Source organism: Oryza glaberrima, chromosome 11 (genome assembly GCF_000147395.1).
Source record: "Oryza glaberrima chromosome 11, OglaRS2, whole genome shotgun sequence".
Lineage (NCBI taxonomy): Eukaryota > Viridiplantae > Streptophyta > Magnoliopsida > Poales > Poaceae > Oryza > Oryza glaberrima.
This window is the reverse complement of record NC_068336.1, coordinates 11,116,784-11,137,028: the sequence shown is the minus strand read 5'-3', so window position 1 is coordinate 11,137,028 and position 20,245 is coordinate 11,116,784. Positions and strand designations below refer to the sequence as shown.

The window sequence follows — 20,245 nt, the reverse complement described above, 5'->3', positions numbered from 1 at the left end:
CTAGTTAAATAGATCTGGCAACCGAGAGAGGCTTCTTTTTGAGCTAGAATGATGAACTACATGCTTAACATACCACTAGTATGCGTATTTTACCCGTATTGGATATAAATGTCCCCGTCTTCAACCTCCTCCCTCTCCCTGCGCTAGAGTTGTTCTATGCCTGGTGCCCAAGCCACCCGGAGCATGGGAACCTTTCTTCCCTACCTCCGGCCGAGTGCTGCCGTGGTCGGCCTCGCTGTTCATCCCCACTCTCCCCGTCCAAAAGGCATCTTCTTCTTGATCCACCAATAGACAAACGCCATGGCCAGCTTCTTGTTTTTTTTTTCCTTTTTTTTTTTTTTTTTTTTGCTCTTCGATCAATTGATAGGACACATGTGGTTCAGACTAGATTTCAAGGTACAGGTATAATCAAGCTCAGCCATGGAGAATGAGGCAACCACGAGCTTGTCCAGCCTCGCCGGAGAATTAACCTGTCAGAGCCCCTGTTGGGAGGAGGCCAGGGGCAGCAATTTCTTCGACGGAAGCTGCAGCGGCTCTAGGGAGATGGAAGAGGAGGCAAAGGTGATTTGATTTCTGTTGGCTGTTGCTCAAATAGCTGTCGTATCCCTGTCGTTGGCGGTTGGTCCCCTCGCATGGACGCAGCCGAATCCATTACGCCCGACTGCCCTCGCGACCGGCCCACAGTGCCGCCCGTCTTCGCCGGAGAGAGAGGTGCCGCCAAGCTCCGCCGCCAAGGAGAGCTGCTACTCGTAGGGGAGAGAGAGAGAACGCTCCGGCCTGCTCTTGCTCACCGAGGGAGAGAGGTTGAGGATGGGGGCAAGTCAAGGATATGTGAACTGTGTATGTCAATGGCACCATTACAACAACAAAGAAACATTAGTGATATGATTCTAAATACATGAATTGTAATGATAAATTTCAAAACTGAGAAATTTATAATGATATGTATCCAATTAACCGTAAAATTTATAGGTATGTGGGTGTAAACACCATTAATCCCACGAGTGATTAGATGAGTAGGAGTCTGAGTTCCCTTAGTTTATTTAAGTAATAGATACAACCCCCGTGGAAGAAGGGGTTGCGTAGTTAGCTCTATCCAACAGACACATGTGGTGCCCATTTTCCCCCCAGAGAGATACACTCATGCATCATTATTGAGCCAGCTACCGGGTCTTAATTGATTGCAATCATGGCAATGAAAATTAATGTAAAATAATCCATGCCCAAAGCATGCGGAAATAAACAACTTAGCGTAGACCTCATAGTTATTTATTAACTTGTTTCGATTAAGATTTATTCGGTTGATCTTTCTTCTCCTTGTAGCATATCACAGACACTTTTACACTGAAAGCATATTCGATGTTATAGACAGTTCAATATAAGTTTATAAAACTCAGTCCACTGTCCTTTAATTTCCTTGGCAAACAAATTAGACAATCCCATTGTAAAACCAGCGACGAGGCGCGCACCCTTATGAACCCCTTGCATAGTTGCATAGTAGCGCAACTGATCGAACATTGTGTACAACGCACTTGTCCAATGATATACAACACAAGTTGCTAATGAAAATATTTAAATTTATATTTTGGAATTAATCCGAAATTTAAGAGGTCAAAATGTTATTGCGCAACATAATATATATTTACTCGATCCTCCTACTCTCAAATGTATCTCGTTTTAGACTTATATGCAAGCACTGAAAAATAACTAAATGACCTTAATTTGTACAGTACTCCTCTTTTATGTTATATACAAGAAGACTACAAAAATTAGTGTCTAAGAATTTTAAACTACTTACATTTGGTAAAATCATTAACAATATAAAATAACTATGATGTCGACGAAATTAAATGGCCAGTCACGTCGAACTTATTTTTATGTGGCAATGAATTTATTAAGGAAACATAAGGAAAATGGGTCTTGCCTTTCATGAGGACTACCTTAAGGAATGATCCCAATGTAAGTGTCTATGGTTAATTAATACTCTTGCCACTTAGGATTTTATATATTGTTCCAAATAAATGAAAAAGAAAGAGAGTGTGGTAGTATGTCCTTGCATCAGATGCAGTTTCAACAAAGGTAGACATTGCATTAGGGCAAAAAAAAAAAGTCTTCAGCGCACTATCTAAACAAATACAACCAAGTAACTTAAAATAAAAAGAATGAGATAATATTTATACAAACACGACCAAGTGTATTGTTAACAAAATTGTTTGTAAAGTTTTGTCTATGAGACATAAAGACTATGCCCATCAAAAATACTTTCGAAAATCAGAGTGAATACTGAGCAATTTCTTAGAAATAATATCTCTTTAAGGTGATATTTTTTAGCGATACTCCGGTGCTCTCTATTGGTATTATTATACTACCAGTATTATTATGGGTAAATTAGTAATCATCTACCAATATTTGTCATTTTTGCTTTTTTCCTGGCTAAATCGATCTATGATCATCCATTGCGGTGGCATCGCTCATATTTCATCCAAAAAGCTAGAAAAGGAGAAAACAAAAGTTTACTGGCTGGTAAACGACGATTATACTCTTGGCACTTATTTTTTTCTAACAATAATGCCCTTCTACATTACTATTACCGCTATCTAGGGTGGTAGCATTAATGATTTAAATCCTTCGATCAAATAAGATAACTGTTCTGATTGATTACTACTAGAGCGCCGTAGTGAGGCTTTTTTTTTTATTGTTGTTGTTTTTATCAAGAAGTAATTATGTAATTATTTTTTAGTCGTTTGTCGTAGTTTGTTGGAAGTAAACGCAGAATTAATTTTATTATTAAAAGTAGAAATCCGCATTCAATACTTCCCATGCGGTAATTAAAATAGCAAGCACGTGCAGGTGCACATGTCTGAGTTTAATATTATCACCGTCCCAGATACGCGTGAGTATAATATTCTCACTGTCCCAGGATTAGTACGAGTACATGGATATCGCTGCTACCTAGAATTCGTTGCGCTACATCTTCGTACTTGATTTTTTTTTATGGAGGGAGTATAGTTGAACCGTATCACGCACGTAGCTATCACGCGCGCCACGCGGTGCAAACTAAACCTCTTATTACTATAAATATATATAGTTGCCTTTAATTAACGTCTTACTCACTTCTTGATGCTGCCGATCCATGCGTGGCAACCTACAGGTTAGTAACATACTCCATCCGTATTTTTAAACTCTGATATAGTCTTCAAAATATACTACTTTAATCAATAATATCTATAAAAGTAATATATTTTAAATAAATATATATATTAATTATGATAGTTTGTTTAATGATAGTACTTATATACTCGTTCTGTCATATTCCTCCTGTCCAAACATAAATAAATTTTGTGAAGAAAATTTATAATTCTAAAACAGCACTTTTTTCTATCACCTCTTATTAAGCATCTTTTCTCAATAATACCCCCCACCCACACATACTCTCTAACCATCTCATTCAATGAGAGAAATATAAGTTATTTGAATGCTACAGTTTTGAGTCAGTTGGATATATATATATGCCAGAGCTATATACTCAGCTAACATTAATATTTTTTTCTTAAGATATACTTCGTCGACCATCACTACAAGACTATCTTGGTAACTTGCAGGACAAAAGATAGAGGAAATAGCTATATTTTCATGTAACATTGTTTTCATTTATCAGACCAACTATCCCTATATAATTTTTACCCGATCTCATGTTTTAACTACCTCTCATCTTATTTTCATATATAGTTGGTACTTACAATGGGACAGTTAATGTTATAAAACAAGATATGCAAGAAGCCACATTATAAACAATTTTAAACCATCATATTGTATTAGTACAAACATAACAACCGTTGGATCAAGAAGCTACTTATCCATTTGATTCAATTATTTATTAGTCATCCATTTATCTCTCTTTGCTCCACCTCATAGTCACACGTAACACTCTTACTTATTTTGCACATAACACCATGTTTTTTCCTTTAAAGTCATGAAAAATAATGCTATTTTTTCCTGAATACAACTCAAATTAATTTTTAATATGTGAGTTTTGTTTAATTATGCATGATTAGATAGCATATAGTTATTATGTATATATCTTTACTTGAACCCATTTTCAGAGCAAGCTTGAGTGAAGTAGAGAGATGCAAACTATCTAACTGCAATGATACCAGTATTGTACATAAAAATAAGGGGTTGTTCAGATTATAGCCAAAATAAACCTTGTGGCAATGCAAAAATTTTTGGCAATTTAGTAATATTGCCAAGTTTTGATAGGATTTCTTATGTATTTATCAAAGTTTGGTGAAAAACTAAATGGATGCACCTTTTTGATAATTTTATCAAAACATGGTATGGTTCGATATTGTATCAGTCTGAACAATCCCTAACATTCATAAATTATACAATATACAATGACACTTAAAAATAATACATGAATTGTATTATAATCATATATTTTGCATATAAAGAGTTACACATAACCATTTAGAACTTCGATTTTGTTTGACAATAAAAGTAAAAAGCCCAAGACAAGGCGCGAGGTGCCGACTAGTTTAATTAATGAGAGGTACCGTATTGTTTTCTTTTCATCGTTAGCTTCTCTTAGAAAAGCTAGAGATGTTTATATTTAAGTATAGAGATATATATACTCCCTCTGTCCCATCATATATATATACCATATGTCCCGAGTCATTGTTTTAGGATGTGTCACATCCACCCAAAATCACTTATATTATGAGACGAAGGGAGTATTTCACAATGTAAGTCATTCTAGTATTTTTCATATTCATATTGATGTTAATGAATCTAGACATATATCTATTTAGATTAATTAAAATCAATATGAATATGGAAAATGATAGAATGACTTATATTGTGAAACGGAGGAAATAGCTGTCTAGCTAGTTAATAGTACATTAGTACTACCGATTCACGCTATTTATAGGCCCTTGCCACACTCAACAAAGCAAAGCATCGGATCACACCACTGACGCGCAGAGACATTACGAAGAGAGCGCGTGCAATGGCGGATCAGGCTAACACAATAGAGGTTCCCACTGACGCTGAGCTGCTGCAAGCGCAGGCCGATCTGTGGCGCCACAGCCTCTACTACCTCACCTCCATGGGACTCCGCTGCGCCATCAAGCTGGGCATCCCCACCGCCATCCACCGCCTCGGCGGCGCCGCGTCCGTGCCCGGTCTCATGACCAAGCTGTCCCTTCCGGCGAGTAAGCAGCCGTTCCTCCGCCGCCTCATGCGCGTCCTCGTCACGAACGGCGTGTTCGCCGCAGAGCACAACGACGGGGAGGTCGAGCGGTACTGCCTCACCCCGCTGTCCCGCATCCTCGTCGATGGCGTCGTCGCCGACGAGCACCACAGCCAGACGTCCTTCGTGCTCGCCGCGACGTCGCGGCACTACCTCGAGGCGGCGCTGGGGCTGGACGAGTGGTTCAGGAAGGACGTGGCGCCGCCGCTCCCGTCCCCGTTCGAGGACGTGCACGGCGCGTCGCTGTTCGACGAGAGCACTGCGCTGCTGGACCCGGAGCTCGACGCCGTCGTCAACGAAGGCCTGGCGGCGCACGACAACCTCGGCATCGGCACCATCCTGAGGGAGTGCCGCGACCTCTTCCGGGGGCTCCGTTCGCTGACCGACTGCTGCGGCGGCGACGGCACGACGGCGAGGGTCATCGCCAAGGCCTACCCGCATGTCAAGTGCACTGTGCTGGACCTTCCCAAGGTGATCGACAAGGCGCCCAATGATGGTGTCGTTAACTATGTTGCAGGTGACTTGTTCCACACCGTGCCACCGGCTCAAGCCGTGATGCTCAAGGTATAAACATGGGAACTAATTTAAACAAGTCGTTAAACCTGATCACCCGAACATATAAATGTTATTAGTATACACCATCTGCACATATATAACTTCTAAAATATAGTATACCTTAATCATCACAAGGACTGAAAACATAGTATGGTAGATATATATTTTAATGCCTTAAAGATTTCGAGAATCATGGACTTAAGGTAGGACTACGAAGGATGATACGGGGAATCAACAGAAATGATTAGTTAATTCACTTGCATAATAAAATACTAAATTATCCGATTGTTGATATACCTGTTCATCCTCACATATGATCACAGCTCATATACCAGTATCTATACTTCTAAAGCTGACGGATCTCCCCGCCAGCTGATTGGTAGATTTAGCCACCAACAGTTTGTTGACACGTGTCTCTATTATGTTCGGCGGTTTTGCTGCACACAGTCAGGCCGTGAGATGATTAGCGTAAGCCTGACACATCTCCCTATTCTGTTCAGCGGTTTTGCTACACGCAGTCGAGCCGTGAGATGATTAGCGTAAGCCCATGCATGGATGCTAGTTGGTCTGTCTGGATGTTCTGCTCACAGAGTTAGAGCGAGTACAATAGTCCAGAGTAGACGGCGACAAGAAGGCCACATCGGCTATAGTGATGCGCTGGAGGAGAGAGGAGAGGAAAGAGAATGCGAGCCGGCAACAGTTTTATTGCTCGGCTATAGCACATGTTTCGAGAAAAGCGTGTTGATGAGGATGGAGAGAGACAGAGAGCTCACATGCCATATGCGGGAGTATTGATATTTTAATGCTTGGTGAAATAGGTGGGCCCCAGTAGTATAGCTAGTTATTGTATACATGAGCTATAGCAAGTGCTCTATATGAGTTGGAAAAAATTGGAGCCGATTGCCTACTCTATTATTGATCCTGCTCTTACAGGTGTGCTAGTGCAATTGATGGCCTCCGGAAGCTCTGCTGACATGCATATGGGCTACCCAAAAAATATACTCCCTCTGTTTCAGGTTATAAGACATTTTGACTTTGGTCAAAATTAAACTGTTTCAAGTTTAACTAAGTTTGTAAACAAGTATAGTAATATTTATAATACTAAATTATTTCATCAAATCAATAATTGAATATATTTTTACAATAAATTTGTCTTGGGTTAAAAATTTACTATTTTTTCTACAAACTTAGTCAAACTTAAAGCAGTTTGACTTTAACCAAAGTCAAAACGTCTTATAACCTGAAACAGATGAAGTATTAATTATTTTTTTAAACGTCATAAAAAGCAACCATAGCTTGGTAGGATAAATAGCTAAGTTATTTAAGCATATGAAATAAATCATATATATTCTTAAAATAATTATTTTTTTTAGCATAGAAAAAATATTGTTCAAATAGCAATGGAAAAAATATATGCATGGGAAGATATATACGTATATGAATTTGAAACATGGGAATTTTTTTAAGATATATGCATATATATGTAAACCCTACTTTATTCATCTTACATATAACAAAACATTACTACTCACACATAATAAAGGATGGAAATATCACATGAATAATTATTATTCTCACTTAAAATTAACAAATATGTAAAAAAAACCAAATAAATCAATAATAATAATAATTTTGAGGTAAAACTTCATACCTCTAGTTTGGAAAAGATCAATATAAAATTAATTTGTAAAATTTAAATATTGGTTGTTGCTTATAAAAAACAAACAGGATGTGTCGTAGGCACATGCCAGTTTTCAGTTACCTTTAATACTAGACGTAACAAAACATTTAATCCCATAAGTACTGTCACAAATAAATCCTTTGCTCCTACTTACAGAGCATTGTCGCACGTTGCTAAATATAGTGCCCGATCGATAGAGGCAGTCTGGTCATTTGAGTTCCCAAAATCAAACATTTGTCAGATATAGAGCAATGGCTAATGCAAAATCAAACATTTGTCAGATATAGAGCAATGGCTAATGCAAAATCAAACATTTGTCAGATATAGAGCAATTAATGGCTAATGCAATTTTGGGAACCATAGCTGCATAAAAGGGGGCGGCTCCATCGTTTTGTTAAAATAAAAGTTATTTATTTTATTATAATAACATATCCATCCATTGGTCATCAAAGCAATAATAGATTTATCGATCATAATAGATTTGTCGATCATTCCATTTATCAGTCAACTAAACAATATGAACAGGTTATAAAACAGGCGGCCGCGCCAACTGGCGCATTAATTTCCGTGTGTGTACATATGCAAAAGCTGCATAGAAGGGGGTGGTACTGCTCCATCCTTTTGTTAAAATAAAGTTATTTGTTTTTATTCTAATAACATATCCATCGATTGGTCATCAAAGCAATAAACAATATGAGTAGGTTATAAAACTGGTGGCTGCGCCAATCGGTGTGCGCCAATCTGTATATATATTAGAAGTTACATATGCAAATGGTATATAATACTAAGTTTAGAGTATTTTTTGTGTTACAAAAATAGGAGTACTCTAAATTTAGTATTATAGTTATTTTATTGTCTAAGATTTGATTACATTAGAGACAGTTGGGATATGATAGGACGATGACACAATGAGCCACGAAAAATGAATTACTTATTTCAGTTGATAGTTCCTAAATCATCTTGAATGGCTGACGCAAACCCGTTATAGTTAGGTCCTGTCTTACTGGAATTTGTATATCCAATCAATCCTTCGCATTAACAACTTTGTAGTTATTTCAAATTAATAAATATCTGCGGACCAATATAGAAATTTCTATGGTTCTAGTTAGAATAGGTAAATATACATGATAAATGCATTTGTATAGTTGTGACTTGTACGAGCACAAATATATACTTCAAATCCTAGTGCCTACATTCACACTCTCACTCTAACGTTTAGTTTCAATTTTCAAACAAAAATGTTTAAAATAAAAAAGTGTAGTTTTTCCTTTTTGGGGGGAAAAAGTTACGAGTTTGATAGGTGCTTTACAGGTTTCATGGATTATCACCAACCTTTACTATATATATAGTCTGTTGACCATGCATCAAGAATGAGAACCTTATGGTTCTACCTGAGTAGTTGTGTGGTTTGAGCGCATCGTGATTTGTGTGCATATATACGTGCCTTTCTGAAAACAGGGTTATACATACTGCCTACAAATTTTTATACTGATGATCTATGCATGCTTGATTAATCAACTTCTTTCCATCACAGCTTGTATTGCACCACTGGAGCGATGATGATTGCGTGAAGATCTTGACTCAGTGCAGAAAGGCCATTCCATCACGAGAGGAGGGAGGGAAGGTCATCATCATAGAGATACTGGTTGGACCTTCACTAGGACCAGTAATGTTTGAAGCCCAGCTGATGATGGATATGCTGATGTTGGTCAATACAAGAGGCCGGCAGCGAGATGAAAGGGATTGGCGAGATCTGTTCTTGAAAGCAGGATTCAATGACTATAAGATTGTGAAGATGCTTGGAGCTCGAGGAGTTTTCGAGGTCTATCCCTAAGATTGAGCTACCTGGCTCCTAAATGATCTTATGTGTAATGTGTGCTTCGTGTTGAGATGTGTGCTGTAAGAAGGTAAATAAAGAGAGTGCCCTGTTATCTGTAAGGAAGTTCCATGCCCGACATAAAATTACCTAAAGTTTTTGACTTTGGGTACTATACAATGTTTGGTCAACATCTATTGCAGAAAATACTGAATTGCACTCCAGATATCGATCGGTCGGTGTTTTTCTGTGTACCATGACTGTACATAGATGCTTCAACAAGGCCATGTTTGGTGCTTGTTTTGTTGTACCTGGATGTATTATGATATGAATAACACATTGTTCTTGCATATGTAAGACACGGAAGTTGTCATTTTGTACATATTGCTGTTATTCAACTTTTATTGGGTAGCTGGTTGGATATACAATGTACGTTGCGGACTCATACACATATGATAACAATGAACCTAACAATCCAACTCTGCCAAATATGTACTCCTACGTGTAGCACGAAATTAAGAAATGTGTGGGAAACAATTACTATGACAATTAGGAAAACACAAGACTAACACTGACAAAAGTTAGTGGGTATAATATATCAAGAAATACTTCCTCTATTTATTTTCTTTAAGAAAAAACATTTGGCAACGTGGAAAAAAAAGTTTTCATCTCTTTGTGTTGCTGCTGAACGCAGCCTTAGGCTTGGAATCTTAGGCTGGTTGGTGCTTACACGACGAACTTTCAAATATTGGCCCCATTGTCAGCTAACAAATCCAAACACAGTAAATACTTATTCTGTCCGAGAAAGTATCAAACCCCTGAGCGCACATCCCCACACAATACTACTGGTGAGCCAAAGGATTACAGTTCCCTTATTAATGGAAATGATATTGGTGGTTGGTAGGTAAGTGATATTAAAGAGATAAAATTACTAGATTTGTGAACCGATGGTAGTTAAGATGGTAGGAATTAGTTGATTTTAATACGATGATTGCCCTTAGGAATTAATTTATTTTAGAACAGATGGGCGTATCATCCACCTAAAATTCAAATAAAAAAGAGAATAAAAATCTGAAATACTGACGGTAGCTGATTGTCAAAGTAACAAATTAAACTACAGATATATACTCCCAACATTGACATTTGATGTACAGCAGCTCATAATTCTTGGGCTGTAATTAGCAACAAAACAGAAAACAATTAAAGAGGTGTGGATTGACTAGGAATGGATGCTGTCTTGTAGAGGAAATTTTTGGTATTCCTGAGATAATTAAAGAGTTTAGCTGTTCTGTGCTTCTTAAAACCTTGTCGACCTAATTTTCTTCTCTCTTCGTCTTCTTCTTTTTTTTTTTTTTTTAGCGAGCAACCTGTTTCTTAAATTTGGCTGATCTGCAGCATCTACAGGCTGATTCACCAGACAAGCGGTAGCGGAGCACATGGAAAGACGCGCAGGTTTCTTGATCATGCATCATGCATGGGAGGAAGTGGGCTCAGTATTCTTGGACGATTCTATGTGTTCCTGTCTGTCTACAGGGATCCGAGAATAGCATGCAACAGATATGAGAACAGGGCACCGTCCCGTACTATTACACAAACCGCAACCGTAATTGGTACCCAAAAGATGGCACCTTTTAAGGTGGTCGAAGATTTTAAGAATTAAAAAAAAGGTGGCTCAATGCATCGGTTTGATTCGAGCAGATGCATCGAGCCACTCACTACTACAAACAACCCCATATGTGCCAGTTTGGAAGACTCCATATATAGGTGCGAGAACAGGAACCTATGTGACACTATAGGTGCCGCTCCTCTAAATTTAGAATCGGCACCTATAGGGATGCATCCGTTTTTAATTTTTGTAGGTGCTAAAATACCCTGAAAAAAATATTTGAAATTTTATTCCGCACCTATATGGTCATACTTCACTTCTCATAAGTCCCAAGATTTTTTCAACCTACATTCATAATTATGCCTCATGCAAGATTTAAACTCCAAATCTCTCTCTCCATCCAAAACCTCCTTACCAAATCACCTACAAACACTAGTTATCTTGGAAACAAATATTATTCTTTTGAGACATTGTTATCCAAACTTATAATCCATATTTAACACTAGAGATGAGCTCAAATGAAATTTTTGTCAACTAAAAAATTATAGATCTCATCTAGATCTACAACTTTTGTTTATGTTTTGTCTACATCTGAGATCGTTTACAAACTTAAATATACAAATAGATATGAGACATTATAATGTCACATTTTCGGACATCCAAACGACCATAAATCAGAACGTTATCAACCACAAAGTTGTAGAGCTATACAAATTTGATATAAAGTTTATATTCATCTGACTATATGAAAAACTTATATGAAAAATTGGCAGCTATAACCATACCCGGGCCACGTCACAATGCAATAGAACCGGCACCTATTATCTCGATTCGGGACACGCCAACAAGATATAGGTGCCGATTATTTTTAAGAAACAGTACCTATTACATAGGTGCCGGTTTATAGTGAACGGACGCCACCAATGTGCCTCCCAAAGAAACGTCATTTATAAGGCCTTATAGGTGCCAGTTATTGAAATGTTGGGCGGGAAACGCCTTATAGGTGCCGATTTTTGTCAAATTGGCACCTATATGACTGTTCCCCACGAAGGATTTTTAGTAGTGAATCCTCATTACACCCACACCACCATCGATTGAAAACCTTCAAATTAAATAGCACAAATTAGGGTTTGAAATTTCGGAAATTTTGCCTCCACCGAAATGCTTATATCTCGCCCAAAACTTTCGGTTTTTGCAATTTTTTGTGAATTTGGTCAAATTTTATTCAAATCCATTCAAAATCAGTCAAAACTTCAAAAAATTTCGTACAAAAAAAACTCTGAAATTTCGGTTCTTTCACTCCTCTCTGGCAGAAACCCTTCTTACGAAATTTGAAACCCTAGCACAAATCAATCCAAAATCCCCAAATCACATAGCAACAAATCGATCAAATAAATCCGGCCAATGCCAAATCCTTCGTGGGAGAAGTTGCCACTGCTGCCGGATGCGGCTCCACTCGCTATCGCCGTCGTCTCGGCCAGGACGAGAGGAGAGGGATCCGCGGAGAGGGAAGGAGGAGGTGAGGGGGTAGAGAGAGAGAGAGAAATAGAGAGAGAGATGAGAGAGAGAGACGAGAGGGGGTAAGTGGATAAGAACTCGGCCTCCTTTGCTCTAAAAAAGTGAGACCCCAGGCTCTTGGCTCGGTTCAGTTTTAATGGGTGTTGGATTTTTAAAATACCGGTATCTATAATATATTGTTGGTGTCGGTTTTTTAATTAACTGGAACATATAATATTTATCAAGGTTTCGGGGTTCACCTTCAAAGTAGAGAAGAACAACCATGAAAATAGTGCCCATAGACTTTGTAGCTATAAGAGGGAGCTATACTCTTGAGTGCTCCAACGAGAATTGGAGGGGGCTGTCGAATCTTCGATACTTACTTGTTGAGTCTTGTATTGGAATTTCCTATCGTTTTACTTGGCATTTTTTTCTTCCACAAAATTAAGTTTAAATTTGGCCAAGTTCTTAAGGAATCCTATTCACCCGCCTCTAGGACGTCTTTTATCCTAAACGTGGGAGTTGGTTCATGCCAATTTCCTACAGCACACCTTCTCTGGTGGACCCACTTTAGATGCTGCTAGGACAGTACTCTCTCTATTCCAAAATAAACCAATCTCGTATAAGATGTGACACGTTCTAGTATGGTGAATCTGGATACTTTTTTGTTTAGATTTATTGTATTAGGATGTGTCACATCCGGTACGATGTAAGTTTATTTTGGAGGCAGGGGGGGAGTATGTGACAGTATAGTAATTAAGTAGTTATATGTAGAGAAGGACAATAAGTGTGAGTTATTTGTAGACTTTTCCACCGTCAGCAAAAGCCCAGCTCTACCTTACGTCATAATTGACGCCTAGCCTCACGTACAGTGGGCATATTATTCATGCACGCTCTGACCACTGAACTGTATGCATGTAGTCCTTGCAATGTGACGGTCATTTTTTACATTATAAATCTGGGCTGATGGAAAAGCCAATTACTTTGCTCAGATTATTTTGCCTCCCTGTGTACTACTCCCTCCATCTACTTTTGATAGTCATATTTCATCTTGACACACAGACTAAGGATAAATAATTATACTTATCATCCATTTAAACATACTACTAGTCATTCCTTGTAAACAAGCGATTCATTAATATTTACATTTCTCAATGTCCATGCAACCAATCATATGTGGAAGAATGGGGAGTCATGCATTAAATCCAAAAAAGTCATTAAGATGATAGGTTGTTGGATTGAAATATACCTATCAAAAATAAATTTTTCAGATTTAGAAATATGACCATCAAAAATAGATGGAGGGAGTATTTGAAAACAAGTAACATATATATATATATAGCACATGATGATTAAAACTTACTTAGTACTCTCTCCATCTACTTTTGATAGTTATATTTCATCTTGGCACACAGACCAATGATAAGTAATTCTACTTATCATCAATTTAAATATGCTACTAGTTATTCCTCGTAAACAAGCGATTCATTAATATTTACATTTCTCGATGCCCATGTAACCAATCTTGTGTGGAAGAATGGAGAGTCACGCATTAAATTCGAGAAAATCATTAATTAAGATGATAGGTTGTTGAATTGAAATATGTCTATCAAAAATAGATTTTTCAGATTTGGAAATATGTCTATCAAAAGTAGATGGAGGGAGTACTATTTATATAACATCAATAAATATGCACGGGTTTTCCACTAATAAACTTAATTCGACAATAGCTGCCAAGTAAACCAGAAAAAACAGAACCGGGAAGCTCTGAATCTTAACTAAGCCTTAAGGGGCACTGCAATTTATTAACTTTGTTCTTAACTGATAGAAATACATATAAAATATAGTGTAACCAAAGAGAATATATAACTTCACCTGACAAGAATCTTGATCCATATCTTCTATATATTTAATTAATTGCAAGAAAGCACTTATTTAGAGCATAATATAAAACTATATATGGACATATATCGAAATTCCTTCACGGGTAGACATCAATGACACATCGAGCTCCTAGTTTGTTCATGATCTTGTAGTCGCTGAATCCAGCATTAGTGAAGATCTCACGCCACTCTTGTTCATCCCTTTCCCGTCCAGAGGTCATCACCATCATGGCCATGTCCATCAGAAGCTCGGCTTCAAGCATCAGTCCAGAAGAAATGCCAACCACTACATCCTTTATGATCACCTTACCTCCGGCTTCTCGCGAAGGAATGGCTTTCTTGCATTGTGCAAGGATTTTCACACAGTCGTCATCGCTCCAGTGGCTCAACACATACTGTTTCGTGGAACAATACATCATAAAAACGATGCATGAGTAATTAACCATTTCTTAATTAAAGCAGTTCTCCAACCATTAACAGTTCTGGATTGGGATTGAAACGACTTGAAAATGGACAGAAACCAACTTAATTACCTTTTTAATTTTAATATTTTATTTTACTTGGACTTGAAATTGAAAACTCCCGATAAAAATCATAATTGAATATTATCGAATATAGATATAGAGTGAATACGGTAAATTAAGAGATATAGGTTGTATTTTTTCGTAGATTGCTTTGGGTCAGACGCCCGATCCATGCTCAGAAATCGGGCGCCCTTCAGCAGCTCTCCTGCACATTGCTGCTGTATTATTTAACTTCTCTGCAGGTCTTCTTTTGGTTTTGTCTCATATACTACTCACTCCGCCCCATAATATAAGGGATTTTGACTTTTTGCTTGCATTGTTTGACCTCTCATCTTATTCAAAAAATTTGTGCAAATATAAAAAACGAAAAGTTGTGCTTAAAGTACTTTGGATAATAAAATAAGTCACAAATAAAATAAATAATAATTCCAAAATTTTTGAATAAGACGAATGGTCAAACAGTATAAGCAAAAAGTTAAAATCCCTTATATTATGGGATGGAGGGAGTAGTAACTAACTCTAACGAACTACAAACTATTTTTTTTCTCTAAAACTACCTTTTCAATCAACGGTCTCATCACACCATTAAATTTATTGCAATTAAATCTTTTCAACTAGGCCACACAAGGTTATATTCCAATAAAAAATATATGTAGTTTTTTGTAAATTTTTATACATGTCGTGTGTGGTTTTATTGGGATGTTGCAGCTAGTAATTTAATGATGTTTCATCTAGTATTTTATATTTTTCAATAGTTACAATTTAATGTTTCAAAGATGATATAAAATAATTTACAATATCAAGTATTTGTAAATATATCTTGTATTTCATATGAGTTTTCTTTATGTTTCATATGTTGGGACTTGATGTTTCGTGCAATGTTTGATGGTGTTGCAGTCAGTGTATTTTGATTGTTGCATCTCTCTGAAACATTTTCTAGAGTGAACTGAAAAAAGTTTATATAAATGGTGAAACATTCGATTTTTTTAATCATACAATCGTTTGAGATCTTTTATAGAGATTTAATTGTAAGAAATACAACGCATCATTGGATAGTAGATTTATAGTCTAAACTTGAAAGAAAAAATTGATTGAAATTTCGCTCTAAACTCACATGCATAGTCATGTAGGGTGTAGAGAGAGCAAGGATAGAGTGTCAGGATGCCTCAGACACGTACAGTAGAGAACATGGCAAAAGTATGCCGGATTTCTAGGAAAAAAATAGACCGCCGATTTATAGTCTCATCAACATTTCTGACGGAGCAACAGTGGCAGGTAATTTCCAGGGCAACGTACTGGCTCCGGTTTTGGGCACAGCTACAAAGGTGTGAGGATGATGGGGAGTTCCTAAAGGTTGCATGCCGCAAGTTGGAGTCGATGGTTATGCAACTATTTGCCAATTATGGATGGAGGTTTACAAATAGACTTCAATAAATATGTTCTTCTTATTTTGGTTTGGTTTCCTCCGTTTTTGTTTGGTGTGTTCTATTTATCTGAACTACGCTCTTTTCTGGAGTGCTACTGTGTAATAATTGGCTGTAGCTCTTTTTAGCAAAGGCTAGGATGTTAAATTCCATTATCTAAAAAATCAACATTTCTACCTTTTATTAACTAATAATAAAATCTAGTTATGCGTGTACTTCTCTTTCCATGTGAGCTACTATAACTGATTATGGAAGGCCTAATATAAAAAAATAGTCATTTGTACAGAAATCATCTCCATTCAACTATACCTTAATAGTTATTACAAATCTGAACTTCTATAATAGAGAAAGTTGGAGCTAATGAATTATATACGAAAATTTCTAGAAATTTTTCGACCGAATTCTGGTTTCATGGATAGTAATTTTATCGTATTCGTTTCTATTTCTGAGAAAATGTTTCAAAACCATGATCACAAAGCGGAAACTTTCAAACCATTTTCATCCTTAGTTACGGACAATATTCCCTTTGTTTACTTTATAAGGCGTATTTTACTCTAGAATAGCCTCGAAGACTAAACTTTGAATATTAATTTCTTAAATATACATTCTTAATAGGTACGATCTTAAACTTCTTTGAAATATTGTTCTATAGCTAAAACATTATACGCTAAATACATTTATATCCTTACTAAATGTTCGTCAAAATATCTGAAGTTTAACTTCTTCGAAATCAAGGATACGTCTTATAAAAGTGAACAGAGGGAGCGATTCATTTACCTTGAGCAGGACAGCTTGAGCAGGTGGAATGTAACTGAACATGTCGCCGGCAACGTAATCGACCGCTCCATCGGCCACCGGGGCGGTGCCGATCACCTGAGGAAGGTCCAGCACGGTGCACTTGATTCCCGGGAATGCCCTGACGATGGCCCTCGCCGCCGCGCCGTCGCCTCCGCCGCAGTCGACCAGCGACTCCAGCCCCTCGAACACCCGGCGGCTCTCGCGGAGCGCCAGGCCGATCCCCATGTGGTTCTGCGAGACCAGCGCCTCGCTGACGAGCCTGTTGAGCTCCGCGTCCACCGGGGTCTCGTGCAACAGCGGCGCGCCGTGCACGGCCTCGAAAGGCGACGCCGCGGCGGGCACGTTGTCCTTCATGAACCAGTCGTCCAGCCCGAGCGCCGCCTCCACGTAGTGCGCCGAGGTCGCCGCGAGCACAAACGCCGACTGGTTGGTGTGGCCGTCGTCGACCTCGCTACCAGTGAACGCGCCGTCGACGAGGAAGAGGGAGAGCGGCGCAAGGCCGTATACCGCCTCCGCCTCCGCGGCCGCGCCGCCCCTCTCGGTGGTGAAAACGCCGGAGCTGACAAGGAGCCGCATGAGGCGACAGAGGAATGGAAGTTTGGCCGGCGGAAGGGACAGTGCAGTGATAAGGGCGGGAAGCGTGGCGTTGCCGCCGAGGCGGTGGATGGCTGTGGGGATGCCGAGCTTGACGGCGCACCGGAGCGCCATGGAGGTGAGGTAGTAGAGGCTGTGGCGCCACAGGTTGGCCTGCGCCTGTAGGAGTTCATCGTCAGTGGGAGAGACCAACTGGGGCGAGATTGGAGTAGTCGAACTCGACATCGCTACCTTCTATCTAGGCTTGCTAAGCTTGTATTATGGGTAGTTATTTTCCTTATTTAGTTGGCGCATGGCATTGATTTATATCGTTGTTCACTTGTTCAGTATGGTGCATTATTGATCATCGCCTAGTGGGATTAGTTTAAGGTAATAATCCATTATTCCCAATTTACACAAAACATACACACATATATATGCTAGCACTCAGGATTGCTAATTAGCGCGTATGCACCGTAAACTCAAGTCGCGAGCTCAAGTCGCGAGCGTTTCTCAATGCCCTCGCACGCTGCCCACAGCCCAGCGCTCAGCCCATCGCTGTCCTTCTTCTTTTTTGCGCAACGCTTTTTTTCTTCTTTTTTTTTTCACGCGAAGTGCCGCACGTGTGCATGTGGAGAAAAAACGGTGAATTTTGTTTCCAAAAGTCATGGCAAGATAACCTTCTTTTTTTTTTCATTCTTTTCTTTTCACAAACATTGATTCCTGTTTTAAATATATATAATAATAAAATTTAAAACTCTCTATTAAAAAAATAAAACTCATACCTAAAATTTTAAACTTTCAACACAAAATTTAAAAACTTTCGATTCAAACTTTGAAGTCAAACTTTGAAAACTTTCATCTTGAAATTTAAATCTTTTGAACTTAAAATTTGAAGACTTTAACTTTTCATCTAAAATTTAAAAAAGTTTCAACTCAATTTGAAAACTTTCAATCCAGATTTAAAACTTTCAAGTCAAATTTGAAAACTTTCAACTCGAAATTTGAATTTTTTTAAGTCAAATTTTGATAACTTTCAACTTTTCATCTCAAATTTCAAAAAATTTCATCCTAAATTTAAAACTTGCAATCCAGATTTGAAAACTTTCAACCCAGATTTGAAAACTTTCAACCCAAATTTAAAAACTTTCAACTCAAATTTGAAAACTTTCAAGTCAAAATTAAAAAATTTCAATTCTACATTTGTAAAGAGGTATGCGATAGATTGAAAAATAATTGGGAAGAAGCGGAAAAAAAGAAACATGCGTCGGGGGAGCCAGGATCGGAAAAAAGAAGTGTGAAAAAAGAAAAAAAAAAGAGCGCGCGGGGACGAAACCCAGCTAGCGCACGCGCCAGCTAAATTGTTGGCGCGTACGCGCACGCTCGGATCCCCCGCTAGCACTGCTACAGAAATTATCTACACAAACAACCAAAGCCCATTTTCACGGGGGGAGCAGGATGGCTCTAGGTGCATGTGAAAATCGATATTTTCATGTGCGGGCACCATAACCTCACACCAATGTACATTTTTGCAGATAGATGTCCTAAGGAGGCCACTTGCAAAAACCCATTTTTGCAAGTGGCTAAGGTTAGGACATCCGATTGCAAAGACTTTTAAAGAAAACAAAACAAATCTAAAACCCTAGCAATGTAATCGTGAGGCCACCGCCGTAGTGAACCGCCATCGTCACGTGTTATAGGCTGATGACATCATCACACGATTGAGATTGTTGTTGTCGTGTCCCTCGGCTCCACCACCTCCACCATCAATGGATCCACGGCTCCAATGGCTGCACCAATGTTTCCACCCATCCCGAGACCGCCGCCATAAGGTCCGGCTGTCGTGAGGCGACACCCCAACATGCGCCAAGCCTGCGCTAGCTGAAGTCCATCGGCCTCCTAACGCCGCCCCCTCGCTACCTCCTTCCAGCTACCATCGAAGCCACTATCACCTCCATCATCGCACGCCGAATCTGTCATCGCCTCCATCACCACATGAGCCGAATCTGGCCACCTCCCCTAACACGCGTGCTGATCCAGCCGCCTCATGTTTGCTGCTGTGCGGTGAGAGGAGGAGGCAGTGGTGTGTTGTGAGAAAGAGAGCTGAGAGGAGGGGAAAGTGGATGTTTAGAGGCTGGCTGGAGACATGGAGAGGAGGAAGGAGGACAAGAGAAAAAAGGAGAGGAAGAGTAGAGAAGGAGGAGGAGAGAATAAGGTGGGTGGTGGGATGGGTTTGGGACGAGGAGGCATGATCAAGGAGAAAAAAAGAGCGGAACAGGTGGCCGGTGCGGTGACACCCTAGTATATTTTTACAGATAGATCTTTTTTAAGTTCAATTGTAGAAATAAAAGGAGTGTACACAAAAAAATCATTTATGTAGTAGTGTATTTCACAGACCACATTATATCCACTCAGCCATAAGGGTTCCCTAAGTACACATGCATTGTGTCCAAAGTGGGAAAGGTTGATGTCAGAGAAGTGGAAATGAGGGTCCCCACTCCATTGAATACTCAGGGCATCATTCGAATCATCAGGGACAAAATGCGAAATGGCGTAGGGCCTCAAGTAACCCTATGGTAGCAGCAGCCTAGGAGCAAGTTTACCGCACCTCAGGGCCCCTACGCCTGCTGCAGGTGT

General features: G+C 39.0%; 2 protein-coding genes across 2 annotated transcripts; one reads left to right on the top strand and one right to left on the bottom strand.

Moving 5' to 3' along the window:
• The first annotated feature begins 4,968 nt into the window (after positions 1-4,968).
• Positions 4,969-9,681, top strand: LOC127755221 (daphnetin O-methyltransferase 1-like). The gene is made up of 2 exons (XM_052280881.1): positions 4,969-5,815; positions 9,022-9,681. The coding sequence occupies exons 1-2, from the start codon at positions 5,009-5,011 to the stop codon at positions 9,319-9,321; spliced, it is 1,107 nt and encodes a 368-aa protein (XP_052136841.1). The 5' UTR covers positions 4,969-5,008; the 3' UTR covers positions 9,322-9,681.
• A 4,509-nt stretch (positions 9,682-14,190) lies between these two features.
• On the bottom strand, positions 14,191-17,886 carry LOC127755220 (flavonoid O-methyltransferase-like protein Os11g0303600). Its single transcript, XM_052280880.1, has 2 exons — positions 17,015-17,886; positions 14,191-14,684 (listed from the first exon to the last, which is right to left on the bottom strand). Exons 1-2 carry the CDS (start codon positions 17,852-17,854, stop codon positions 14,388-14,390), a joined length of 1,137 nt encoding a protein of 378 aa, XP_052136840.1. The 5' UTR covers positions 17,855-17,886; the 3' UTR covers positions 14,191-14,387.
• Positions 17,887-20,245: the final 2,359 nt, after the last annotated feature.